At 35.6% G+C, this 23,241-nt stretch overlaps 1 protein-coding gene across 1 annotated transcript in view; it reads right to left on the bottom strand.

Annotated features, from left to right (window-relative positions):
• jbug (filamin-type immunoglobulin domains fbug) overlaps nt 1-23,241 on the bottom strand; it is a 45,339-nt gene that overhangs the window by 7,315 nt on the left and 14,783 nt on the right. Inside the window, exons 14-26 of the mRNA XM_018549776.1 lie at nt 6,064-6,210; nt 5,746-5,973; nt 5,006-5,320; nt 4,558-4,776; nt 4,129-4,449; nt 2,466-2,687; nt 1,951-2,138; nt 1,593-1,797; nt 1,371-1,508; nt 1,124-1,297; nt 521-828; nt 221-449; nt 7-135 (exon numbers count right to left, since the gene is read on the bottom strand). Of these exons, the coding sequence (XP_018405278.1) occupies nt 7-135; nt 221-449; nt 521-828; nt 1,124-1,297; nt 1,371-1,508; nt 1,593-1,797; nt 1,951-2,138; nt 2,466-2,687; nt 4,129-4,449; nt 4,558-4,776; nt 5,006-5,320; nt 5,746-5,973; nt 6,064-6,210 (2,823 nt within the window). The remainder of the gene's footprint in view (nt 1-6; nt 136-220; nt 450-520; nt 829-1,123; nt 1,298-1,370; nt 1,509-1,592; nt 1,798-1,950; nt 2,139-2,465; nt 2,688-4,128; nt 4,450-4,557; nt 4,777-5,005; nt 5,321-5,745; nt 5,974-6,063; nt 6,211-23,241) is intronic.

Genomic DNA, 23,241 nt, shown 5'->3' with positions numbered 1-23,241 from the left:
ATATACCGGTTACTTCCGCGGATACAGGACCGTTCAAGTCGGACATGTCCAAATCTATATAAGCCGTATTACCAACTCGAACCATCGACGGACCGTGTAACATGCCGCTAACGACAGGACATTTAAATGGGCTCCCTAACAAAGAAAATAGTAATAATAAATCTCTTTAATTTTTCAAGTCAGTTTTTGTAAATATTTATCAATAGAACCATTCGCAAACCTGGCACATTGTCGTCGTTGAAACTAATATTAACATAATGTGCACTCATTGTTTGTGGCACGAACGTGACGTCGTAAAGACCACGAGCACAAGCAACCACCTCGGCTTTGACGGTGTTATTTTCCGTGCTCACCACCAGCTCCAATGTTCCCTCGCCGGCTTCTGCGGCATCGACAGTAAACGTAGTTGCCTGGCCTAGCAATGCCTCCGTGAGACCGGACACGTGTACCTACAATAATTATGATAACGTTAAGTTTTGAAAACATTTAACATATTTTAGACACGCAATTCGAAACTTACTTTAGTTACATCATAAATATTGCAAGCAAACGGAGATCCTTTTATCGATTCGCCGTCCACTAGAACGCTGATGTTGTGTCTACCGATTTCTGTGGGTACAAAGCTCACGTTGTATTTGCCATCGATGGGCTCGATGGTGATAGGAAGAGCAATGCCTGACGGTGGTGTCGCAATAACATCGCCGTTAGTGGATGGAGTCTGAGGATCCACAGTAAAGGACATCAGCCGCTTCACAGCACTCATCTTCAGATTATGACCGGAAATTGTTGCTTGACCTGCACCTACTACCTTGCAGCTAAACGGTGAACCTGGGAAAGATATATTAATATCAAACAAATTGAAGATACGACCAATAAAATTATGCAATAATATAGGGTGTCTTGAATTTTAATTCAAAACTTTAGGAACGTGTAGGAGATCGACACACTAAAAAAAAATTAAAGATTTACTTATTTTTGTTTCGTTTTGTAAAAAATCGCAAAAAAAGTTATTTCTTCACTTCTTACTTATTTATTCATGCTGGAACTTTCTTAATGAAAGTATTGTACAAAATAACCTCTTAGAGCGATGCATATAAAACATAAATTATTTTCAATTTCTTACCTGGAACTGGTTCTCCATTGAACCGAACACTGAGACTATGTACAGCGGCTTCTTGTGGCTTAAAATTAACCCTGAACTTTGCGTTGCCTTCGCTTTGTACGTAATTCGGAACATTCTTCCCATTCACTGCGACTATGATCTCCAGATTTCCAGCCCCGGCTTGGCTGGCGTTAACTAGAATGTTGTTACACATTTTACATAACATTGATTTATTGCATTACCAAAAAGTTAAAGAAAATGATCTTACTGCTGAAGAATATTGGTTTTCCGACAACTCCGCTATTTATATCCGTCACCTTGACTTTATCAGCGTTATAAGCCTTGACAAGAAACGGACTACCTTCCACGTGTGATCCACTGAGTTTCACTTCGACGCTGTGATCGCCTATACATTATGAATAATTAATTGAAATAAATAATAGTATACGTGTAATTTTACAATAATTCCATATAATTTCTGTATACATACCAACTTCTTTTGGAGTAAATCCAGCAGTATAGGTACCATGACTGTTCTGTTTTATGTGTACAGATAAACTCTCCCTAGTGGGAGAGAGCACCTCGACAACAGGTGTACCGAGAGATGTGTCGGCCTCTATTGTAAAGGTCGCGACACGATTCACAGATACTTTCTCGAGTACCTCGGTTACCAGTACTTTCGCCGTATCGCTGACCTGTATAGTTCGTTCAAACCGTTAATAAAATTTAGATCCTCTAACATTATATAACACATATAAAATTACTAAGATAATTTTAATTTTAAATAATAGAATACTATCATGCTGAGTTTACCACGAGTTCATGATGAAGAACGAGAAATAAGATACCTGACAGCTAAAAGGACTGCCTGGCACGTCCTCCCGATTAAAACGCAAGTCTACGGTATGCACAATCGGTTCTCGGGGTGTAAACGAGATTGCGTACGTGTGAGGACCTTGCGCCTGTGCCGAAGTTTGTACACGTCCACCGTTTACAGTTACTTCCAGATTACCTGGTCCCGCCTGACTAGTCTCGACTAGAATAAAAAAAAAACGAGTTTCATCAACAAATTCATACACGGAAAAAAGATTTTGCTATCTGAACATTTAGCTAGATATGAACTTGAAAATAATTTTGTTTAAACCATCAAAATAATTATGTAGAGAATATTGAAATTGATTAAAATATTAAAATTTTCTGCAGTATTTTTCAGGCATTTCTTAAACATTCTACGTATTATTTTGATGATCCAACAAAATTATTTTTAGATTTATATCCAGCTCAATTTTTAGGTACTTCAACAAAATCGTTTTTTTTGTGTATGAATTTATTTCGTAGGCACAATCATGTAATAAAAACGCACCTAAAAAAGTTACGGGCATTCCAATAACACCACGTTTCGCATCCTTCACTTTTATCGCGGTGACATCATACACCTTACAGCTGAACGGACTGCCGACCACCGGGATGTTTCTATAGCTCACCGATATTCGATGCTCGCCGACAACCCTCGGTGTGAACGCCACGCTGCATGTCGTATCTTTGTTGTCAGTGACCTGAGCAGGTACGGCCTGTCCATTGGGTCCTATCAAGTCCGGCGGGTTAGTCGTTTAATATCATTTAGAGTTCAGCCATCTACTTGGGGTGGATCGCAGGGTCACTGGAGCGGCCAGCGAAGAGATTCGCGCAAGTCCGATCGCTTTCGCTATTGTTATGTATGACGTAAACTCGCAAATAAGCAACGTTAAAGAAAGCGAATGATTACGCGTGAGAAATGGCTATAGATAAATAAATTGTTACTGTGACTAATGGGAGAAAGCCGTATATCTCGTCTTTATATATACGTTATACTTTTAGTTCGCTTTAGCTTGGATCGAACGCGCTTGGGGAAACTAATGTAAAATCATCCTCTAATACGTTTCCATCATGCTTGGTTGAGCAGAGCAACCGGCAGAGCGAAAATACATTAAAAACAAATTATGTACTAAGTGTTATCAGGTAGAAAAAAAATATTTTGTAACGGCTCTCCGTTCATTCGTGAGATTGAACGCAATCATGTAAACGTATGCTAGCTATATATGAAGATATATTAGCACTTGTTAAGGCGTTATGTATTAAAATTTCAGTTTATTGAAATATATATTTTTGCATTGCAACGTTTAACGATTATGCGCAACTTAAAGTAAATATATAGCACCATAAACATGGCTTTGACATAAGTCAAATACACCTCACGAGCACACAAGAGAAGTGGGTGATTATAAAGGATTAAACATGAGTTCCATAGCTCTCCCACATCAGTAGAATTAAAATAATAAAACCCAAATTAAACGCTCATAATATTCTCAAGTGGTAACCAACAACTACAAGAGAAATGTGTGAGTAGAGGAAAGTATGGTAATTAAACTATCCTTGTGCAAGACTTTTGAGAAAATTGAGTTAAGAACACCCACCACCGTGTGCATTAATCCATAAATTAAGATAAAAGGGAGATTAGTTTTTCTGACAAGTCTAGTAATGTCGTAGTCTTAAAGCTGGCCGACCTGCAACAGAGAGAGAATTGCTCTCAAGCTAGAGATTAACAAGACACTGATGAACAATTCTGTACAAGTCTCCACGATAATTACGTCGATATTCGTGACATTAAAAACAAAACAAGAAATCCCTCTGGTATTAAATACAAGGTAAATTAATACATAGATGCTTTTGTGCACTTTTGTGATAACATATACATACATATATATATATATATATATATATGTGTGTGTGTGTGTGTGTGCATCTGCGTGCCAGTTTTGTGCATTTACATACATGTGTCACAAGTGTATGATGTTCTTTAATAGAGATATATAAAATTTTGTGAGAAAGCCTCGATAACACATATTTCAGGAAAACCTTATTTGTACAGAATACTGGTAAAATATAATTTACAGTCTCTTAAATAAAGCAAACATACGTGCTAACAAAAGAAAATTAATTTGTGACTCGTGCGTATTAAATAAACAATTTCATGCAATAATAATTACCTTCAACGTTAACTTCTAAATCTTCCAAGCTACCGGCAACGTTACTGACAGTGAGATAGCTTTGCCGTCCCAATCCAGCGCTGCTTAATGCCTGCCCACTCACAGTTACATGACTGTCACCGCCCACCCTTGTCACTATGGGACAGCCAGGCACGGTTTTCTTGTTAAAGGCAATGTTGATAACGTGCTCACATGCTTCGAACGGTACGAAGCTGACAGAAAACCGTGCGTTTCCTTGCGGTGTTACTTGCGTCGGTATGTTCTGGCCGCGAGCCGATATCGTGATCTCCAGATTTCCTTCACCAGCTTGACTTGCATCAACTGTTGACAAGATATGTTACATCAATTAAACTCAAGTTTGATGTATTAAAAATATTTAATGTACCTTGAAAATTAAACACTTATTTAATGCTTGAAGCTACTACCTACCAGTAAAGTGAGTTGGTTGTCCAACACTGCTTCTAGCTACAGGCCCGATTAGCACTTTATCTGCGTTGAATGCTTTAGCCAAAAACGGCGTACCGTTCACAGGATAACCATTATATTCCACACTAATTGAATGTACTCCCACTTCCTTCGGTATAAATTCCGCAGTGAAACCGCTGCTTACGTTACCAGTGACTTTAACTGGCAATTCACTGTTTGGTCCTTAAAAGAACAATTGTTTAAAAAATTTATTTTTATCTAGCAAGTTACTAGATATAATTATCTGATTACATGGCATTAAATAAATGTATAAATATGTTATTGAGGTCTTTTTAATCATCTTGAAATATATTACATTAAGGGAATATTAAAGGTTATATTAAAGAAATTATATTTTTTAAATTCCCACTGTATTCATGGAGTAATAAATACTTTGATGCATATAACTTACCCCTTACATAAACCGCTAGTTCTGCGCTACCGCTTCCGTCGACTCCCATGTGGAAGCTGGCAGGCTGCTCGACCGGAATCAGTTCTAAATGGTTCAAACTTAACGTAACTCTACTCGTGTCTGACACATTGCAGACGAAAGGACATCCACGTACAGCTTCTCCATTAAACTTTATATCAATATAATGTGGCTTAGCAACCTCGGGAGTGAAGGATACAAGGCAACGGCCACCGCCTACTACTTGGACATGATTGGGCACCTCTCCCTCATTTATGGAGATCTCTAATTGACCTTCTCCAGCAGCGCTGGCATCCACTGCGTAAATATTATAAATTTAAAACACATAATTTATAGATGTGATCTTGATAAAAAACATTTTCAATTATCTCATAATACTTTTAAGACAATTTGTATGTACACATTTTAAATTTATGAAAACTTTTCAAAAAATATTTTTAATTTCTTCTTTCAGATTTTATAAAATAGGAACTATAAAAGGGGAAACGAGAGAAATCTTAGAATATATTTCAAAATTCACATATATAAAAATTGTATGAAAAGATGTAGACTTTCTAGAATTTTAAAAAATATTCCGATTCGTATACAATAAAAATCTGTAATTTTGTCAAAAATCATATAAGTATTCTAAAACATTCTAAAATTTATATAAAAATTTTGAAAAATTATATAAAAAATTTTAACAAAAATTGTCGTCAAGGAAAGTATGATTGATGTATCACCTCTGAATTGACAGGCATGTCCGACTACGGCGCTAGGTACGTCAGTAACTTGGATTAGACTGCTGTTGTACACCTTGGCGACGAGGGGTCCAGCCGGTAGCTTTTGTCCCGCGATGCTAACTTCCACAAGGTGACTGCCTACTTCAGTCGGCGTGAACTCAACGCGGAACTCGCCGGATCGCCCGGGTTCCTCGTCAATTCTCGCAGGAATATGCCTCTTCGAAGGTGCTACAATTTACCCGATGTGTCAAACACCATTGTGTATTGTTGTTTCGAAATCATTAACAGACTGATTTGTTAATTAATAAGTATACTCACTTATAATCTGAACATCGATCTCGTTGCTGCTGAAGCCTAATGCAGACAACTCGAAGAGGGCGGGACTGCCAGCAGGAACCAATCTGATGGAATCACCGATAACTGACATCTTCGGTGCAGGCATGATACCAACTCGCCAAGGTGATCCTGACAATTAATAATTAGCACAAGATCAATACAATAGTTTGATGTAAAAGACATTCTACCAATATCTATCTTAGTATTCAAAAGAACTGCACATGACAATTTTGCTGTAGATCAACTAATCAGTAACTATATTTTATATAATTTTCTTAATGCTTATTTTTACAAATGTAAGTTAATTTTAATCTCAATTTAACTTACTTTTTACCTTCTTTTAGTTTTAAAAATTACTTAAAAAAGATAAAGAATTAAAACGAGATTAAAGTCAATCTACATTGAAATAAACTTTAATTAATTTTTGTTTGTCCTTGCATAAAAAATTCTCAAAATATCTTATATTTTTAAGCATTTGTGATTATCACATTTTAAAGGACTCCATACACTTCTTGTGAAGAAACAGGTTTCGGTGGAATTAACTAATTTTTTACATGTGATTGCTTTTATAATATAATGCTAATAAGGGTCTCAATGGATATAACATTAGAAAAGCTCAATTTTTATGTTATTAATTTATTAATCTAGATGTAATAATAAAGACAATTAAAAACTTATTATTAGTCTCGTTTAGACTATGCTTTTTTAGATTTTACTTTATTAAAAGGTTCGAAAAAAGACTAGAAGATTATAGGAAAGTCTGAAAAAAATACAAAAAAATTTTTCATATGTAGAAAAAACGCATGACTTGACAGAGTTCGTTCCTTCATAAAAAGTATCCTTTATGAAAATCTCTAAAAAATACTTAAATTTATTTACAGATTTCTAAAAAATAATTTTAAAAAGTTTAAATTTCAGCTCTTTGCCCTATTTTTATTTATACTGTTTTATACATATATAGAGCCTTATAATTACTTTTATTTAAATTTCAGATTTCATCAGATTTCTTTAGAAATTATAAGCAGTGTTGTTTCACTTTTAGATAAATTTCAGCTTCAAATTTCACCTTACTCGTTCTTTCGCTTTTTCTTTTGTTTATTATTATAAATAAATCACCACGTCTATTAGGTTTATCCACAGGTGGAACAACCGGCTCATAGAATGAAAAATCTTAAAATACCATATGATTTTAAATTTCACGCCAAATAATTATCTCGGAATATTAAGCCAGCGGCATACGATGCTTGTTTTCCTACTGAATTGCTAGCTGGATTAAAATCTTGCCACCGTATTGGCTGCGGTGATGACAGTGCCACTATCGCAGTCAATCCGATGGCAAGAATCTGATCCAGCTAGCAATCCAGCAGGAAAACAAGCATCGTGTGCCGCTGGCTTTTACAAAACGTTCTTTGCAGCTGCCGCCAGGTTTCACACTTCCTGCACTTGAAGTGAGGTGAATGTATAATTAAATATCGAAGAGAAAAAGAGGGAGAATAAACAGTTCAGCTATAAATAACAAACTTAAAGTTTGCACTTTGTAGCTGCAGCGTATAATGCTTTCTGCACTTAAAATAAGATAAGTAACGTAATTAGACGGCGGAAAGGAAAAGAGGAAGAATAAATGGTGCGAAAGGTTTCATTCCAGCTTTCAGCTTGCAAAGAACAGGTTTCTGGAAGCAAGGCGGATTTCAGAATGTTTCTCCGTAAGACGAACGTCGGTCTGTCAGCCGATTATTGCCCGTTTCCACTAATGTAAATTAACCTTAATCTCGTATCAACTTAATTTTATTTTAATTTTGAAAACTTAAAGAGAAAGATGAAGAGTAAATTAAACCGAGATTAAAGCTAATAGAAATGAGCAAAAGTCGTAAATCCGTTCACGTTGCTTGATATTCTCCAAAATTCCAAAATATGTGCACTTAAAACGAAATAAGTATACAGGGTGTTCCAAAAGTCGCGATTCAAAATACTAGTAGTAAAGTAGTTCTTGAAAATTTGAGTTAAAAAAATGTGTAAATTTTTATTTTAAACAGTAATGGCCGCAGCACATACTTTTGCATGACGCATAAGAGAATCAACCAATCAAAATGCTTTTCTTCCGTGAAGTGGGAGGAAAAGAAGAATTATGATTTGTTAATTCTCTTATACATGCATTATGCATCATGCAAAAGTGTGTGCTGCGGCCTTAATTTTTGAGATAACGAGAGCTTATATATAGCCACAGATAATCGGTACTATCCAGCAAATGTTTAAAGCCCCGTGTCCACGGTGCTAGAATTCGATCCAAGAAATGTGCAGTCAATCAACTTGCCGTCTTTCCGTAAAAACTACATATTGATTGGCTGCACATTTCTGGATTTAAAAACTCGGAGCGAGTTCTAGCACCGTGGACACTGGGTTTAACACAGTGGGTATTTCCCAACACAACAAAATACAACACAAATGTACACGGATAAAAAGCTTGAGTTGAGGCTTGGATGTCAAATATATGGCTACCAACTATTTAAAAAAGATAAAAAAAAAACGTCAGACAGCGATCATAACTTTTTCTTTAGAACGGAACCGTGAAAAGTGAAATTTTTTTATGTATATATGTTGTATATGTACATATACATGACACAGCAAAAAATTTTCACTTTTCACGTTGCCGCTCTAGGGGGAAAAAGTTACATGATCACCAGTATGCTGTCAAAATTTGGCAGCATTGTTTAAATAACTTTACACAGTGTTTCTGTGTCTGACACTAGGTTTGTTCGCGTCGCTTGCTCCAATATGCTCCAACATGCTCTTATGACCCTATTCGGTCAAACGCTCTCGTTGAAATTTCATTGTTTCCTAGCAGAAGAGCCCCTACATTTAAATGACCAACGTATCCATGGGTCGCGTGCGGTAGTTCAATGAGCGCTGACGAGCGCTCACTTCCGCGCGTTCACTATTATAATTTACTCACAGGTAACCATTCAAACATACCTTAAGGTCGGAGGACAGATCTTTGCATAAGACATAAAAAAAAATGAACCAATCAGACTTTTTTATTCTATGGAAAAGAAAAAAAATGAAGGACTTTGATTAGTTCATCTTCTTATATGTTATGCATTATGCGTTATGCAAGACTCTGTACTCCCATCCTTATACCTCCTTCAGAAATTATTGCTTAAAATAAAAATAAAATATAATTATTTTACTTAATTTTTCGAAAACTTTCTTGCTGTTTTGAGTCGCAAAATTTTGAAATATCCTGTATATTTAGGCGTTGAGGAGAGAGAAAGCGAACATTTTTTATGTAAAAAGTGCAAGCCACACGAACAGACTTCGCGTCAACAATTCAGTGGATCAAAGAGGCAATCGGGTAACAATTTTGATGTCACGGATCTTGCTTCCCACGCTAATTTTCGCGCGTAAACAACAGTTCATATAAACAACTCGCGCCGCCCTGTCGCGACGCACCGTTACGCGGATTCGTCGATTATAATAACAGTACTCCGATATAGGCCGCCGGTCGGCCGCCTCGAATCGAATTCCAGATCCCCCGGAAGTGCAACGTGACTCGTGACGGAGCGGGCCAGGTGTTTCTCCCTATCTTTCCTGTCATACGCACCGATCGACAATGCTGTCAAAAAGTCCAGCCAAAGTTGATTTACACATTTCTACATATATTGACGGAAATGAACATATAAACCGTAAACCTACTGACGTTGCTTGAGACCCCAAAAATGTTTACACTCAAAACGAGATAAATATGGTTGTTTTCTTAGGGCACGCGTAAATCGGGCACAAATTAACACACACGAGTAACAGTTCGCGAGGGTGGAAAAAATCCGACCGTGCGTGTCGGAAATAATCAGCTCGCTCGCGGATGAAACGAAGGTGCGAGACGAGCACGCGGCAGCGGGGAACGCGGGGATCGCGAGAACCTGGGGGGGGGGGGAGGGGGAGAGGGGGGAGTTGTAACTCTCTCGCGCGCGTCAGGGAGACGCGGAAAAACGGGGCCTCGATCGTGACGTTTCTTCATTGTTCGCAGGAATTTTTCGCAGAAGCGAAAGCGCACGGAATTCGCCAATTTACCTTGGCGGTTTGCGGTGTGGGAGGAAACCTGGAAAGACGCTGGAAGAACCTAGATTAAAAAGGGGAGAAAGGGGAAGAGGAACGGACGGGCGGATCCGGGTCGATCTCGCGATCAGGCATACGATTGAAGAAATGATGACGACGACAGCGATGTTTTGCTGCGGCGTGGACACGCTTCCTTCGACGCGAACAGGAGCGTGAGGCGACGAGATGGTGTCCCTCCGTCTCGAGGCCACGCAGTACGAGACGACGTTCGCGACGTCACGGCTTGCCGCATCACACACACGCGAAGATCTCTCTCTCCATCTTTATCTTCTTCGGGCCAGACACCCGATGGACCCAGACGCGAAAACAACACTCGAGGAAACACCCACAAGCGGCCACAAAACGAAGTGAAAAGAACGTCGAAATACGCCGAAGAGCGAACGTGGATCACGCGATCCGACGCAACGCGGCGGACTCGACGGACTCGACCGAGCCGAACGACGGGACGAACGTGTGTGCTCGCGCCGCGGACCACTGCCGCTCGGGGCCCGGGCCCAGGGCCGTACGTCCCGCGTGGCACCGTGCGGGAACCAAACAGTGGCTGCGTTTAGCAAAGAAAATTAGGCCACAGCTCATAGTTAACTATTAATCGAGGTTTAACTTATTTTTCCTTTTATTTCTTTTCGATTCTAGAATTGGAAAGAGATGAGAAAAAAAATTGTGAAATTGGGCCTTAATCGGTTAATGATTTTTATAATAATTTTGGGTTCCTACATTTAAATCCAGCAAGGAACTAAAGGCAAGAATTAATCATATATTGAAGAGTTACTAAGTGCTAATTTAAAAAAATGATTATTTTGCTCTGCTGAACGCAGCCATCGTCAGTGACCGATTTTTATATTTGTTTTTATCAACTTTAGTAAGTGAGAATGAGTAAAATAGTATAAGTTCGAATAAGATAATACACATAAAAAGAGACAATATATGAAGAGGTGAAAACTATAATGAGAGAGATGTAAATTATTTAATTATGACTTTTTTGACAAAAATGTAAAAACACAGAATAGAAAATCCTTTACATTACCAAAAATTAAAAATTAAAAAATATTTCAAAAAGTGATTTATGTCATTATGATTTTCACCCCTTCATATTTACCCTTCTTTCTTACTATTATTTTGACAAAATTGTTTATGACCAAACTCTGTTATACAGGATCTCTGTTTAAGACCATATTAAGTACAGTCTTAAGATGTCATAAACCAATAAGAAAATAGCATCTTAAGACATTACTTATTAAGATAACAAAAAAATCTTTAAAAAACAAAGACTGGTCACAATTAAAGGTCCGATGCTACAAATGCTTTGAAGCATTTTTTGTGATTGGTCAGTTCGTAAAAAGTCAGTTTCTTTCTTTTGATTCAACCAAATGTTTCAAAGCATTTGTAATTAGTTTGCAGTGTGAGACTTAATCACATCTTGAGTCATAATATTGTAGGATTATTATGAAATCATTTATCACTTAAAAATAAACTTATGAAGTTATTTATAAGGTGATAAATCTCAGATGAAATATGATGAAATATATTATAATTTTTGTGTTTTACTTGGGAATTGGAGTCAGTGACGGGTACACTTGACTTGCCGTTAGATTGTGACATTTATGACGAAGATACGATTTCTTATTTACTTCGCTCTTGTCAAGATATAAATTCGTGGGAATTTCAACAGCCGCATCTTTGGAAAATATTCTCAAATATTCGCTGTTTAGAAATTCATATGGAAGAAAGACCGATATTTACAATTATAAAAACCGATAAGAACCGATTATATAAATATATGATTATTGGTTTGAAACTTTACAAGATTTTTTTAAATAGTAACGTGGACTTTTCGAATTTTATGATTTTTATTTTAAACATTAATTAAAAGTAACATATAACAAAATACAATTTCACACAATGTAACTACGTACATGTATTATATATTATGTTTATATTGAATGTGAAATTAAAACTTGATTATGTTACTAATAATAATTAAGTTATTTTTAATTGATGTTTACTGGGGAATACCTTACTATTTGAGAATAAATATCGAAGCATTTATAACTCCTTATAATCTCATCCAGGATATAAATAAGATCATTTTGATTACATCTAATTGTCCAGAATGTAATTATTATGACAAATTAATCAGGGAAGTTTTCGAATAACGCAGAAAGAATCTATTATGTTTAGTTTCACGCGTCTGTTCCAATCTCATCCTAAATTAATTTGGTCAAGTGAATTTTTTAATCGCGCCTCAAATTTGTGTCTCCGAAGGTCAACGATCGATCGATCGAATTATCTTCACTTTCTCCGGGTGCAATCATCCGTTACTTATTTCCACGCTAATAACGCTTTTTAGAAAACATGAAATCGAACATGCATTCGAAAGTTCACGTACGCATTTATGTCCATTATAGTTGATTTGCAATCGTAATCGGGGTCCTGAGAGAGAGAGAAGGGTGTCTTAGCCGCGGGGCCCCGAGACGGTGTGGTATATCCGAGACTGCTCTCCCATCCGTTTTTCACTCGCCCGACCGGCTGGCTACGGCCTGCGGCCCGCTACGATCTCGCGGGATACCGATCTTCGTATTTCGATACCTTCTCGAGCCGGACATAAATAGAAAACCCGGCGTCTCTCGCGGATCTTGCGGGTGAAAATGATGATCGCTGCCCCGCCTTCACCCCCGCTGTCACTTTCAAAAACCGCATTGATTTTCAGTGCATACTGCAGCTTTTGAGCAATACACGGAAAGCAATTTTGTAGAAGTATTTAAAAATTTAGGGAAATATAGATCTGAAAATAATTTTATTTGATCCAATTATTAGAATAATTAGGATCAGATAGCCGATATTGGCCCCTTTTTTCTTAAATATATTTTTGAAATTGTGAAAGTTAAAAAACGAAAAGGTTATTATAAACAGTCTCTTTTATAAAACTTACTTTTATAAAAAGTTGATATGATGGAAACCAACTTCAACGATAATAAAATAATCTACAAAAGATATTACTTAAATATGATTTGTATCCTTGATTGGACCAAAGGTTCAATTAGTAAACATCATCATAGTTAATAGAAAATTAATTTAAAAACAACATTTCATAAATAAAATTATATTTATTTAGTATCAAATAAAATTTTAATAAAACTTAAACATTCGAAGTAATTTTTTAAATAATTGTCTCTACTCTTATCTTAAAGTAATTTTGAACATAAAACAATATTCTTTGTGTGTAGATCTTCGTTAATAATTAAATTAATACTAATAATCTCATGTGATCTATACATATAAAAAAAAACAAAAATAAAAAATATTCTATTTTACATTTGAAATATCAAAATAAGTAATATAATATTATTTTGGAACTATACCATTTATAAAATAAATGTTTTATACACAGAAATTTCTGTAATATATAATTAAGGTTACATAATTTTGAGACCAAAATTTAAAATAAGAACTAATAAAATCTTTGTCCTAATTGAACCAGTTCAATTATAGATACTCGGAAGTGGTTTATATTAAAAATTGTAGCAACAAAATATAATATAAATTCGTCATATTCCTATTAATTTTATTAAGGAATTTGACTGCTTTTAGGAGAGACATGGTTAAAGTATCGTTCTATATCCTTGTTCACTGAAGAGGATAGAACGACGTTTGTATCGATTGTATCTCCTGAAAAGGAAGCAGCCATAGTACGGTTAAAATTCCATTGAGATTTTATCAGAGGAATTTTGAAAGCATTTTAGAACGAGTTGATTACTTTCACTCGACGTGTTAAATCTAGAAAATAAAAGAATCGTTATCCCTGTCGAAACGTTTAGTAATTTGAGTATTTGTTGATATATCTAACGTTAATAAAGTCTAATTTATAATATTAGCACATAATTATACGAAACTAGATGAGTATCGCGGGTCGAGCGCGTAGGAATGCAAATTTTACATGCGCTCGCAGCACGAAAGCCGTTTCCGACTTTTTATTGATGAATCGGGTTTATCTACGTGACCGCTGTGTGGCGAATTAGGGCATAACGACAAATAACGGCTGATTATATTTGCGCTATATTTGCTGGTTTTAATTATGTAAATGTAAGTGCATCGGACACACACTAGCTTGACACGATTTGCGAGAGCACACTCAGAGAAAGATAGCGGTAGCAACTGGTAACAATTATAAACGTGATAGCTATATACAAATTTTACATGTAGAATTAACATAAATAATTGAATAAACCGTTTTATAGTTGCAATAACTATATAAAATAATTTATTCAGCTACATACAGCTTGTACATTAATTCTACATATAAAACACTTGTATAATTTTATTTTCAATTTCCACCAATACAAGTGTCAATATACATATTTGTTTTTTTTTATATCAGTCGAACTAGCTTTTAGTTTTTGCGTGATCAAAACATGCGAGTTATAATTATATAATTATACATGAATTCTTTGACACCAGTGACAATGATTCCTCACGCAGTTCTTACGCAATGCCACGTGATAATAAGTGGTACGTGTAGGCCATAAGGGATCACGGTATATTTTTCGAAGCGTCATGTAATTGCATCGCGTCGCCATCGAGAGCTATTACAGGCTGTTTGTTTTCTTGCGAGTCTCGGTGCTGATGATCGTTAAATCGCGAGAGAAGAGATTAATTTTGTGTATAATAATTTGTTGCTGTATGTAAATATTGTGGTGTCGAGTGGCTCACTGCTCGGTGCGATTGATTCGCGATCTGTAGATCCGAGTTTAATCCCACGTGCGCCCAAACGCGATTTTTTTGCGTTTAATGATCCAAAAAATGGCTCCACGTGGTGATCAAAAGATCTATAATCATCAGCGCCGTTCGGATTCGGCGTTAAATTGTAGGTCCTATATATCAGTATATATCAATAGATATATGTCTTTAATATCTGACTGAGGTAGGATTCTGTGGATCAATCACCCACAAATCTAAAAACAATTTGATTCGAGAAACGAATATAGGCCTCGAACAAAAGTGGAAGAGGCCTGTAGACGTTCCTATGCTCTACATGAGGAGATAAAAGGAGTCATATAAATATTGGGAGTACAAATTAGTTTGGTCCGTTTTCCAAAAGATGATCGTCTCCAAAGAGTCATTTTTTCGAGATGGAATTCGAAAATTGCCTGAGAGATAAGAAAAAGTAGTAGCCAGCGATGGACAATACTTTAATTAATCCGTTCATTCATTTTGTTTTGAAATAAATGCATTTTTGAACACAAAAAACCAACCGTACTAATTTGTACACCTAATATATATAACAATAATAATAAATTGATAAGCATCTGATTGATGTAATTTATCCGTTTATTTTAATTACATCATGAAAATTTCGCGAAAGAAACTTTCTCGAAGACGGCAGTTGTTATTCCGTTCGCGGAACAACCGACGAAATTATCGTAGACAGAAATTGCAAGAACAATAATCCAATCATACGGTACGCGATACGACGCGGAAATTAATAAATGCGTCGCGTACTGTTTTTGTCGTGCAAAAATTCCGCGCTTCACTCGACGTTTTATTATATGGAAACGTTTTGCTGAAATATTTAAATATTTCATTAGATATAGACGTGAAAATAATTTTGTACTATCAAAATAATTACATGGGAAACTTGAACGTGATGAGCAATGCTGTAAAAAGCTTGATGTTCCAGTAACCAGTTTGAGCATGCTATATCATTATCTTGACGATTAAATTATCTAATAAAGTATTTCTAAATCAGTTCTAAATATAACGAAATTTTAAAATACTTCAGTAAAACCGTTCTTTCTCCGTGATAAGATCATATTAAAGTCTGACCTGCTTTCCACGTCGTGCTACGTTGATCGGGATTCCGATGATTATGCCATTCGCGTACCGGTGTCCTTTATTTTTATTGTTATTTGGCTAAATCGTCAAGACGTACCACGTGTCACACTGTTCTTGGCGATAGAGAAGTTACGTCGAAGCGACCGTGCACGGTAAATCGCTGCATTCCCCGACATAACGGGCGCGTTGTTCAGCAGACGGCTCATAGCTCCGAAATTGTTCGAAAATTTCCCGGTTTGATGTGCTCTATCGAAAGTTTCAAGGTCGCAATTTCAACTTCGATGACTATTAATGCGAGGGAGTCAATTAATATCCAATTATAAATTACGTGCGCGAATATTAATTGGCTCATTTACGATTATCTCATTCTGCCGTCTCAAAAACCAGAATCAATTAAGTATCTATACCCGCACGGATTAATTAAACACGGATTCAAACAAGAAGAAAGAGTTTAAATAGCGTTTTTCGAAGTAGTCGCGTCTAATATGGAATGATGCGAGAGACTCGTTATAATCACGAGATTTATTATGAGTTTGATACGTTAATCATGGAGAAGGTACACGTATCCCTCGAAGATTAAATCCTTCGCTATGAACAAGCATATATCATGTGCTATACAGATATCCCTTACAACTGCGTCACAGATGAACGACTACAGGTGCAGTTCTCCTGCAAGATGATTCTAATCGTGTTATAGCTCTGTCTGCATGTAGCGATAAATATACACGGTGCCTCAATCGGCAACGTTAATTAAATGTTTCAAAAGAAAAATTCGAGAATCAAAAAACGTCCCGCGCAAGTACACGAAGACTTTAATAATCGATTCAAATCAGTGTATTAAGAGAAAAGTTTGTTTGGTATTTGTGACTATAATTGCATTTTTATAATTATTACTGCTGTAATTATAATAACTGTATTTCATTTATGTGATAATTATAAAAATGAAAAATCTAACTGTAATTATTTTACCGTATAATTAGTCTCAAATGCACTAAAAAAGAAATTTATTAAATCTTAATATATATTTCTCTTTGAATGGTATCAACAATTTACTTACGGTAAATAAATATTTACCCAATAAAAAAAGATTATAGTTAAATAAAATTAATGGCTTTTGTATCAAATATGTGTTTACATTTATTAAATACAATATTTACTTGCAATTAGAACTATTCAAAAACAAATATTTATTAAAAGTACTTTCTTTACCAGATACTTTTTTTTATTTAAATAATTAAATAATTTTTTAGGGTTCGAAGTTTCTCAAATACATTGATTTATCGAAATTCTCGCTATAAGAAATCCAAATCCTTGAATAAAAATCTTTCATTATAGAGAATAATATGCGAGATATTTTGTAATTTCGTATAAATATTGTATTTTCCAGTTGTTTCCTCTGAATATGTCCTGTGTATAATGTATATTCTTATATCCATACAATGAAGCTCAATCAGCAGTCTCGAGTCACTCCGTCAATCGATAATCGTCACGTAATCAATCGACCGCCGTTATGATTGTAAAAACGATCGCGCCGGCGAATGCGATGACATTGCACGCTCGCGCGTTGCTTGCATGCGGTTATGCATTTGCGGCAGCTGCTGACCGTTGAAATCACCGGCGGCGACGTGAAAATCACGGGGCTGTCGTCTTTTACCCTTTCGCCGATTTTTTTACATTAATACACGAAGGTCTGTCATCCGGCAATATCTTGCGTGGCGAAGTTTCACACGCGAGTTTCACCGAAAACGAGCTATATTCTTCGCGCGCAAATAAAGTTATTGAAGAATTCTATCTTATATTTTTTATTTGGACTTGTTTTTGGATTAATCTCGGAAATCGATATACTTTTATTGGAATCCTTGGGTTCCCTCTGGATTCTCGAACATCGAGATCCTTGACCGAAGACGACGGAAAACTTTTTCGTCGCGGAAAAATAAGTTCTCGCGATCACTCAAGCGAGTCAACTGCGCTCATTTACGCGGGCATCGGTCGGTTAATTACAGGCGAAGGATTATATGCTAAAGTTCCGTCTCATTATCGAGGTGCTTGGGCTAAGATGAAAGTCTATGGAGCGTGCCACGAGCCATTGAAAAATTACACCCGTCCGAGTTTATCGACCAGTTTACTTCGCTCCAATAAAATAAATTTGTTGTTTCGTAGCTGACGACTATGCGTTGCGTTCATGGTTTATTTATCGCGCTTTGCTCATCTGCGCTTTGCATACCGAGAACACTACGCCTTTCGCATTAAAATGCGGAAAGATACTTGCAATTATTCTTTTATTATACGTAGAAGGCGTCGCGATTATTTTTTAAAACGGGAAGAAAAGTTAACGCGTGCTGCTTAATTGTCTTTCTCGAACTAATTGACTCTTTAATTAAGAGTTGTAAGATTAACGGTGTCGTGTCAAGCACGCATCATGCATCGTAATGATAATTGACTTATGATTGCTCGAGTTTCTGCAGCTACAACACAATTTTTCCTCTGGATGTTAAGATCTTCGAAGTGTCGAGGTTAAATGGGTGCTTCGTATGCATAGCATTTGATCATGTTACCTTTGTTAGATTAGTATCACGTTGCTATATCGATTTATTCTGTGCATCGATGCCTAATGATGCTTTTATTGCGATTATATGCAGCGAAAAATTACGATCGTACTTTGACGACAGCAGTTGCATAAGGCGGTCAATTGAGTAATTTAAGTGCGTCTCTCGAACCTCGAAAGAATTCGCTCCGAATTACGGTAGAAATTGGAACGTATTTGGATTGCATAAAGAAGAATTTGCCTCTTTTGCACAAAAATCCTAACTTTTATTCTACATGTACAGTGGTTGTCAACGGTTTTCGATTAACATATAATTTTACGATAATTTTTGTTAATCTGTTTTTCAATTTATATTATAAATTAATAACGTTCTTGTTGTAAGTTAATTAATTTTTACAATCGACTTAAGAACTCGATACTTTTTACTAAAGTATCGAGTTCGTATATTCAAAAGTACTTATTTACTATATATACATCCTTATGTGAAGGTTTTTTATCTAAGCGATATAAGTTATAAAATTACTGATTGACTTTTGGCACTGCATATGTGTATGTTATATTTATATGTATTTATGTATATATTTTTCCTCTTCTTTAAAGAGAAGACATACATGTACATGTACAGAAGAAACAATTTTGCTAAAATATCTAAAAATTGAGTTAAATACAGATTTTAAAATAATAATAAATTAAAAAGACATACATGTATATATACGGAAAAAACTGCAATTTTACTAAAATAGCTAAAAATTGAGTTAAATACAGATTTTAAAATAATAATAAATTAAAAAGACATACATGTATATATACGGAAAAAACTGCAATTTTACTAAAATAGCTAAAAATTGAGCTAAATACAGATTTAAAAATATTTTGCTTTGACCATCAAAATAATTATGTAAGACACTCAAGCTGATTGCTGCAATATCAAAATTTTTTCGCAGCTTGCTTGCTCCTTACATAATTATTTTGATGATTCAATAAAATTATTTTGAAATTAGCTAAATTTTTAGCAACTTCGTCAAAATCATTCTTTCCACGTATACGTATATTTATTAAATATATTATACCTTTTTAAGTTATTATCTGGTTTTAAAAATAGACGATGATTTTTCTTTCATTCAGGAAAAATGAATAATCTTTTAATTAATCGTGACCTCGCATGTTCCACTTGCGGTTGATCCGAATCGCATGACTCCATAATGTGCTCGACAAAGATAATCACTCCTGACGATGGTTTCAGAAAAAAAAGTTAATGTCGGGAAAGAGTTATGCAAGACCGGGAGATCAGGCGATAACTTCCCTGGCTTCGTTGTGCTAAGAGGAGAACGCATTCCACGTGTCGTCGGTAGGCAAAGTAGTCGCACACCTCCGTGGGGTGTCACGAACGGAAAAGAGCTGCATGTGCATTTCTTCCGTCGATCGATGATAACGGTCTGCGTGTGTTCATTCCGCTGTATGATTACGCGAAAGGAAGCAGAACCGAATAAAGAGTCCCGCGCGGAACGCGAACGGCGCGGCGCGGAGAAATAACGACTCCGAGGCGGTTTTCTCGATGAGTAATTCCGTTGCTGCAATTTACCTCTGCATTATCTAATTTCTCTCGCAAAAATTACCGTTTCGCTTCGCATTTTGTTTTCCCCTCAGTTCCATCAGACTTCTCCAAATTTCGTATGTTCGTCATGCGCGAAAATAATTGCGGGATTTCGCGAGTTAACGTAGCTTAATAAGTAGAACTGAAGGATGATATTATTCGATATATTTTTGACGATGATTTTATGAATTCTTGACATAATAATAGTAATCTTTAATGATTTCTTTTACTTAACTTAAAAATCATTATCATGTTAAGATTTCATGACAAAATCAAATTACGATTTTTCCTAAGACTTTTACTTGATGTCATCTTGATCTTATAATTTTATAAAAAAAGACAAGCCAAAACAAGACTTAAATAGATAAAAATTAAATTAATAAATTAACAAATCAATAAATACGAATTTAATTAGCTGTTTATTGCTCAATTTTAAATGAAGTACAACTTAAACAACGCGACTTTTAACCATGTTATTAAAATATCAATATTGTCCTGATTAAAACGTCGCCTTTAAATTGTCTTTTGTTTAAAATTTAGTAATAAACATTCGGCTAGGCTCGTAGACTTTGATTTATCAATTTGATTATAATTTTGTGTTGTATGCACCTAGCAATCTTAGTTTTGTAGAATTAGAATTGATAGGATTAATATGGGAATCTCCGCGAGACGGTGTCGCAAGGTACGACCACGTGGTGAATTGTGTTTGCGTTTACGTAGGCAATGCGTCTGTGAGTATCCTCATTCGTAACCAAATACGTCCGCACGCTGACACAGTTGGTACTTCGTATCGCCACACCTACGATCGTATGCGGTATTCGTTATGCGCTCATATTCCAGGCGTGATTTCCATAGCGGATGCGAGCAAAATATCGATCGGAGGAATGCACTAGTATATGGGGTCCGATTACGCAACAATATCCGACATTCGATACTTTGTAGCGATCTCCATGTGATGCATACGCAGTGAAAGAAGTCTCGTATAATAATAATTAAAGGATATCCTTGAGGACAGTTACTAAAAGTGTGTCGAAATCATTTCTATAAAATATTCGATTAATGTATATATAACTAATTAACGTTAGTTGATTTTGGTTATATTAATCGAACGTTTGATCGAAATTAATACAAAGTAGTAATTAACCGTTTTATAATTAAAAAAGAGAAATAATTTATGTCACGGAAATACGCGTGGTTTAAAAATTGATGGAAAAATACAATGGAAAAGTATTTACGTTGCTTTTCTGTCGTCGGTGATGCGATATATACGGAAAAGGGTAGATAATAACAGCTACCGGGTGCGTTTGCGTAAATACGTAATCGCATTGGAGTGCACTGTATATGGTATCTAAATAATATTATTCATGCACGTGCAGTGGCGCAGCGAAGCTACAGCCTCGGGTCTGTCTATGGGCAACAATTTCACTTTCAGAACGTTTCCTCTCTCCAATGATGTCAATTTTGAATTAAATACATCGAATGAAACGTAATTAAAATTGTAATGTATTTTGAATCGAGGACTCAAAATATTTTAAAAACTTCTTGATTTAAGTATCTGTGGATCTAAACATTATGGATTCAGATATAAATATTTTTGTCGAATGAAAAATCGAATAAACAGAAGACGGATAATAATACGAACACCTGGGAGACACGCAGTATGCTTGTATTACTAATCGAGGTCAATTCGCTATTTGCCCAGCTTTAATATAAATTTTATTTTTGTCGGAATAATCATACAATGTTTGAATAATCATAATAATGGAGTGTGTTCTGTTCTTTCAGCAGAATATATTTCCTTTATAAGTAATATTGGAAGAGAGACTTTATTTCTCACTCTATTTTCCAAAATTTTGCAAAACTTTGATATTCTTTCTGGTCAGTGTAATCGTCTAATTTAAATATCATCGAGTTCTAAGCAGCTTTAAAAAGCAGAGAGAGAAATAGATTTTCTCTTCTAATATTTCTTAAGCAATTGAAAGATAAACTATTAAAAGAATACTAAAATAGTATATTGGTGACTATTCAAGGCATTCACTGTTAAATTTATAACGTTATATCAAATTATACTCAATTTGAATTATTTTTAATCATTTCTGTAAGTCGCCGCTACTCCTATTCGATATGTCGTTAATTCAATTTAAAACAATGGAGTTAAACAATTTAACTCAAGAAAAAATGTATTAAATTAGACTCAAATTTAGTATATTATTTACTAAACCTCTACATTAATATGAACGTGTTATACTTAGAAATTATAAAAAAAAACTACAGAAATGGATTGATTTATATTTTTACAAGTGCAGAAATTAAAATTAACAAAATATTATTTAACTTAAGGAATTGAGTTGCCATTGTTTCCTTTAATATTTAATAATATATCTAATGAATTTTATTACAACAAAAATAATATGCATAAAAGACCAAAATGGTAGGCCAATTTCTTATTAATAAAACAATTAGAACACTTCCTAGATATTCGTGTTATTTTATCTGTATATCGCAGCAGAATATTTCTTTACGTTTTTACGATCGCTATGGATGCTTTCTGTGAGACTTTTACTACAAAGGTATGCAGTAGCGTTACTTAAACGGCGAGACGAACTCGTCATTCCGCACTGATCATGGCCTCGCGCATTATGACGGCGAAGTAGTGGCGGAAAAAAAAAGATTCAGGGAGTCAAGGAGAACCGATGACGTCGGATATGGGTCAGTGGAACGTCACGTGAATGCGTGAAATCGCAAGTCAACGACCTGCCCGATGACCCGCTGACTTAGAGACACGCTTGCCTGGCATGCCTGAGACGCGGATGAACTCGATCGCTCCGTGTGTCTCCTTGACGATAAGTGCCGAGGAACACTCGGCGGCACTTATTATGGAAGAGTCAGAGTAATTACATGCGTTCGAGAAACTTCACGGGAGAAGAGAAAACCCTCTCCCTCGTGGAGAAATCAAATTAGGCCTCGAAAAGAAGATAACACTTCGACTTGAGTCTTTAACTTGGTTTCTAACAAGGTCACGAGATTTATGAAATGCCGCAAATTCTTCGTCACTGTTATTTTAACACTAACTGTTAAAAAA

The sequence above is a fragment of the Cyphomyrmex costatus genome, unplaced genomic scaffold, assembly GCF_001594065.2.
Source record: "Cyphomyrmex costatus isolate MS0001 unplaced genomic scaffold, Ccosl1.0 scaffold882, whole genome shotgun sequence".
NCBI lineage: Eukaryota > Metazoa > Arthropoda > Insecta > Hymenoptera > Formicidae > Cyphomyrmex > Cyphomyrmex costatus.
Note: the sequence above shows the minus strand (reverse complement) of the source record. Positions and strands in the feature narration are given on the sequence as shown.